Source organism: Cynara cardunculus, unplaced genomic scaffold (assembly GCF_001531365.2).
Source record: "Cynara cardunculus var. scolymus isolate 2C unplaced genomic scaffold, CcrdV1 Un_Scaffold_2233, whole genome shotgun sequence".
Taxonomy (NCBI): Eukaryota; Viridiplantae; Streptophyta; class Magnoliopsida; order Asterales; family Asteraceae; genus Cynara; species Cynara cardunculus.
In genome coordinates, this window is record NW_020201019.1 from 76,480 (window position 1) to 82,694 (window position 6,215).

Consider the following 6,215-nt stretch of genomic DNA (forward strand, 5'->3'; position numbering starts at 1 on the left):
TGAGTATTTTACCTCCAATCGTCAATAAACGGAACTTTTCAAACCCGAACTTCAACCTCTGATTTCTCTTTCAAAACTCAACGAAAGTTCGGTTTTCTTGAAGCAAAAATATAGAGCAAAGTGTTGTCTACATGTATATGTAATTTTTTTGTCATAATAGTGAATATTCAGACCAATAGAAGGCTTCAAACGAAATGTCGTTTTCAAGTTTCTGAAAATTTCAGATCTAGCGAATTTACAAAACAGGTCCTTCTGATTTGGACCTGTTTACATYTGACCCAACCCCTTAACTATCGCGAATTTACAACTTTCACCCATGTCTTGACTTTTTCTTTCACTTTTGGTCCGATTTTTAAACTTCTTTTAATTTCTTTATTCATTTAATTTATATATATATATATATATATAAGTACGTGTGTGTGTTTTATAATTCAAAAAAGAAAAAAAAGAAATGAAAAGAATATTAACGAAGATAAAATTATTTATTCCTCGAAATTTTTGGGTTTTACAACTCTTCCCTCCTTCAAGAAATTTCGTCATCAGAATTAATACTCGCTAAAACAATTGAAGATATTTAGCTTTCATTTCTTCTTCCGGTTCCCACGTCATTTCTGCACCTTTATGGAATTTCCACTTAACTAATACCAATGATATATACTTTTGTTTCTTAGTCTTTTCATCTTTTTATCCAATATATCAACTGGTTCTTCCACATAAGCGAGCTTGTCGTTAACCTCGATGTCTTCCAAATCCACAACAGTTGATTCGTCAGCTAAACATTTCCTCAAGTTCGACACATGAAAGGTATCGTGAATACCACCTAACTCATTTGGTAGCTTCAACCGATAAGCAACTACTCCTACTCTTGCAGTTATCTCAAATGGTCCGATATACCTTGGACTTAGCTTACCTTTCTTTCCAAATCTTACGACCCCTTTCCATGGCGATATTTTCAACAAGACCTTATCACCTACTTAAAATTCCAAAGGTCGACGTCTTCTATCCGCATAACTCTTTTGTCTATCTTGCGCAACCTTTAACCTCTCCCTTATCTGTACTATTTTATTAGATGTCTGTTGGACTAACTCGGGTCCAGCTAGTTGTCTTTCTCCAATGTCTGTCCAACAAATTGGAGTTCTACACTTACGACCATATAACGCTTCAAATGGTACCGCCTTGATGCTCGAATGGTAACTATTGTTATAAGCAAATTCTATCAATGGGAGGTGGTTGTCCCAATTACCTCCAAAGTCAATCACACAAGCTCTCAACATATATTCTAGTGTTTGTATCGTCCTCTCACTCTGGCCATCAGTTTGAGGATGATATGCAGTACTTATGTTCAACCGTGTTCCCATTTCTTGTTGAAAACTTGACCAAAATCTCGAAGTAAACCTAACATCTCTATCTGAGACAATGGATATCGGTACACCATGTCTCGACATGATCTCATTGACGTAAAGTTGGGCCAATCTTTCTAATGTATACTTGTCGCTGATCGGTAAGAAGTGAGCAGATTTCATTAGTCGATCCACAATTACCCATATGGCGTCGTGTCCCTTTACCGTCCTTGGAAGTTTGGTGACAAAATCCATTGTGATCATATCCCACTTTCATACTGGATATCCATTTGTTGCAGCATTCCAGACGGTCTTTGATGTTCGGTCTTCACTTTCAAGCACGTCAAACATTTCCCCACGTAGCTAGCTACTGCCCTTTTCATACCAGGCCTCCAATAGCTTTCTTTTATGTTCTTGTACATCTTATTACTACCTGGATGCATAGTGTATTTGGACTTATGTGCTTCATCCATCACTACATTTCTTAGGTCCCCCAAACTAGGAATCCAAACCCGATTCTCATGTCTATATATTCCATCTGGTCCAGCTGTCAAAGTCTTAATTTGTCCAATCATTCTCTCCTTTTTGATGTTCGTTTAAAGCTACCTTTTGGACATCCCATATTCGGTCTAGAAGCTCCACTTTAACACTCATCCGCATGGCTCGAACCCTGATTGGTCCGTTCCTCTCCTTTCTATTAAGTGCATCGGCAACTACATTTGTCTTACCTGGGTGGTAATGAATCTCACAATCATAATCCTTAAGTAGTTCCATCCATCTCCTTTGTCTCATATTTAGCTCCTTTTGGTCAAACAAGTATTTAAGGCTCTTATGATCAGTATAGATCATGCACTTCGTACCGTATAAATAGTATCTCCACATTTTTAGCGCGAAGACTACAGCTGCTAATTCTATGTCCTGAGTTGGGTATTTCCCCTCGTGTTCTTTCAACTGACGTCACGCATATGCAATAACCTTGCCTCGCTGCATTAGTACACAACCCAAACCCATTTTTGATGCATCGCTATAAACGACAAAATCTTCTACTTCTTCCGGTAGTGATAAAACCGGTGCAGTGCTTAGTCTATCCTTAAGTGTCTGAAATGCTTCTTCTTGTTTTGTTCCCCAATCAAACTTAACTGACTTCTTTGTCAGTGTTGTCAAAGGCGTTGCTATCTTGGAGAAATCTTGGATGAATCTTCGGTAATACCCTGCTAGGCCTAGAAAACTTCGGATCTCCGATACTGACTTTGGTGATTCCCAGTTCATAACTACATCAATCTTAGCCGGATCCACCTTGATCCCTTTCGTGTTGACTACATGACCAAGGAATTGTACCTTATGCAACCAAAACTCACATTTCGAGAACTTGGCGTACAATTGCTCTTTTGCTAGTAATTCAAGAATCATCCTTAAGTGTTGTTCATGCTCCTTTTTACTTTTTTAATAGATCAAAATGTCATCTATAAAGACTATGACAAATTGGTCCAAATACGGTCCACAAACTCGATTCATTAAGTCCATGAATGCCGCATGTGCGTTTGTTAACCCAAACGACATTACTACAAATTCGTAATGTCCGTAACGAGTCCTAAAAGTGGTCTTCGACACGTCCTCTTCTTGAACCTTCAACTGATGGTAACCCGATCTCAAATGATTTTTGAGAAACAGCTGGCTCCTTGCAACTGATCGAAAAGGTCGTCGATCCTTGGCAATGGATATTTGTTCTTTATCGTGATTTTGTTCAACTCCCGATAATCGATGCACATCCTCATCGTGCCGTCTTTCTTTTTGACGAACAAAATCGATGCTCCCCATGGTGACGAGCTTGGCCTGATAAACCCTTTATCTAAGAGTTCTTGTAATTGCTTCATCAGCTCTTGCATTTCTGTTGGGGCTAAACGATAAGGTGCTCTTGCGATTGGTGCCGCACCTGGTACCGAATCGATTCGAAACTCTACTTTGAGTTCCGGTGGTATTCCCAATAATTCATCCGGGAATACTTCTGGGTAATCCCTCACCACTGGAACATCATGTATTGCCTTCTTTTCGAGCTTGACGTCAGGGAAGCCACACATCCCTTCCGCAGACACCTATTCGCCTTAACTGCATTGATTAACCCTACGCAACACTTCTTTCGATCACCGTAAACATGAATTGTTTCTCCTTCCGGAGTTTGAATCTTGATCATATTTTTATTGCATACTATTTGCACATGATTGGGACAACCAATCCATCCCCAAGACCACGTCAAAACCCCCTAAACACATTGGCATAAGCCTAATAGGGAAATCCTTACCATCTATAACAATTGTGCATTCATCAAATACTTCGTCTACCTTACACTGACTACCGTCGGTTGTTTCTACAGTGTAGGTATTGTCTAGTCTATAGGCACTCCTATTCAGATAGTGGCAGAAGGTAGTAGACACAAAATACTATTTGCACCCGAATCAAATAATACATGTGCATATACATTGTTGATAGGGAACATACCAGATACGACGTCGGGTGTTTCCTTGGCCTCCTCCAAAGTCATGTTGTAAGCTCAGCCGTGTCCCTTAAGTAGCTCCTTCCTATTTTCTGATCTCTTCCCAAATCCATTATTCACTGTCTTTATGTGGGGTGTCGCACCATTTCGATGTTTTGGACAGTCATGTCGTAAATGTCCCATAGCCCCACATTCATAACAAGTTTTTCTTTCTGGGCACTCCCGCGCTGTATGCCCAGGTTTGTCACATTTGTAGCATGTCAGGCTCCCCGCTCTGCACTCTCCCCTATGTCTCTTGTTGCATTTGTTACATGGAGGAATAGTGAATCCCTCACTTCGTGTTTTTGCCCGAGTCGGAGTCCATTTTGGTTTCTTGTTGAACTTGTTCGATCCTTCCCATCTTCTTTTTGCATCTCTTCTATCATAATTCTCCCTAGCGTTGTTCTCCTCTGCCACCTTCGCCATCTCCACTGCTTGGACAAATGTGGTCGGTTTAGTCATGTCCACGTACCGTTTGATTTCGATTCTTAAGCCGTCTTTGAAGCGACCTATCTTTCTCTCCTCGGTAGCCACCTGGTAACTGGCGAACCTCGCTTTCTCAAGAAAATCATTAACATATTCTTGAACCGACAACGAACCTTGCTTTAATCTCAGAAATTCTGATTCTAGCTTGTTCACCTCTGATTGCGTGCAGTACTTATCCATCATCATCTTTTTCATTTGCTCCCAAGTCATGGCAGCAATATCCTTATCACCTCTGATTGCACACTCAGACTCCCACCAATGTAATGCATAGTCTACAAAGGTTGTAGCAGCATAGGTCACTTTTTGATCTTCTACGCATCTACAAATTTTGAAGCTACTCTGCATCTTGGTTACCCAGTTCATCAGGCCAACTGGGCCCTCTATTCCCTTAAATTCTTTCGGCCTGGTGCCTTTGAATGTTTTAAAACTGCATCCTTTCTCCTTTATTGTCAATTCAGTTCTCTCGTTGGTGGGTGACTCCACCTTCTCTTTAACAGATACTTCCACCTTTTCAGTGGCTTGAGTATTCTCATGTCGAACACTTTCCTCATCTCCATCTTCATTGTCTTTAAATTTGTCACCCAACATTGCTTTAAGCATATTTGGCAATGTATCCCGGAGGACTTGTGCCATTTGCTCAACTATCATTTCCTTTGTGAGGGGATTTTCCCCTTCCCGGCCTCCTTGACTCCTACCGATAGCTAAATTAGCTTGCATGGATGAAGTCGTACTAGAATTAGCGGTTCGAACACTTCCTCGACCTTGACTTTGGGCTCGTGTCCGACCTCGAATTGTTGGTGGGGCTATGCCATTAGTACCTCCCCCATTGAGAGCGTTCCTTGTTGATCCACGAGAAACCATACTGACATAATAGGGTATTATCGTTTTAAAATGGTTCTAAAGTAAAACATAACACAGTACATTTTTTTTATATATAATATAATCACTATATATAAGCGAAGTACAAAATAAGGAATTCACGTCGAAAACTTCATAATGCTCAGCAAGCTATATATATTTCGTGTCAATAAACAATCATGGAGAGAGAGACATTACATAATCCCATTTACTTACAAAAGATGGGATACTTCATAATTCTAAACACATCTTTAAATCATGTGAATGCTCAAAAAAAATATATTGAAGCACTGGACTAGAAGAAAATTCGATCAACTATCTAGACACGCACAATTAAATCACATACCCAAAAGATCTTTCTCTCTCCCCTCTCTCAAAAGGATTCTATGTCTAAAACTGATCTGCGGGGTAATAAGGGAGATAAGGGTCCCTCAACCACTCCTCAAAAGATGTGGATGGCCTGGAATGCCACAACACACTAGCCTTTGGGCCATTTTTGATGCATTGGACCTAGTCGGAGAAATAGCCCCTCACTACACCAGCATAGTCTATGGTCATTTTCTTATAGAACTGAACTCTGTCTCTGAATCTAGCGCATACGGGGCGAGCATCAATTCTTCGCTCCTGTTCAAGTACAACTTTATCCCATATCAGTGCATGACGCTGTTCCGACAAATTTGCATTCTCTACAATTAGCTCGTTTAGGGCTCCTCCTTGTTCGACATGTGCCTACTGAAGATTGTTCAGCCATTCATTCAGTCTAGTATTCCCATCTAAAGTTCGGGTCAACCTCTCTCTTAACTTTGTGTTCTCGCCCCTCAAGGTCTCTATAGTCTTCATCATGTCCTCACGTGTAGGGGTGCGGGGCGTGTAGTCCTCCGAAGGCTCGGGTGTGGTCCTTCACCTGATGGGCTCTCGTGATGACATTTCACTAGTGTGGGACAGACTATCGCTTCTGGACCGGGTACCGGAAACATATCTGGCGCTGGAGCGGTGATTGT

The 6,215-nt window shown here is 40.8% G+C and overlaps 1 protein-coding gene across 1 annotated transcript; it reads right to left on the reverse strand.

Moving 5' to 3' along the window:
* Positions 1-3,888: 3,888 nt before the first annotated feature.
* On the reverse strand, positions 3,889-5,217 carry LOC112502948. Its single transcript, XM_025106982.1, has one exon. It carries the CDS (start codon positions 5,215-5,217, stop codon positions 3,889-3,891), a length of 1,329 nt encoding a protein of 442 aa, XP_024962750.1.
* Between the last annotated feature and the right edge of the window lie 998 nt (positions 5,218-6,215).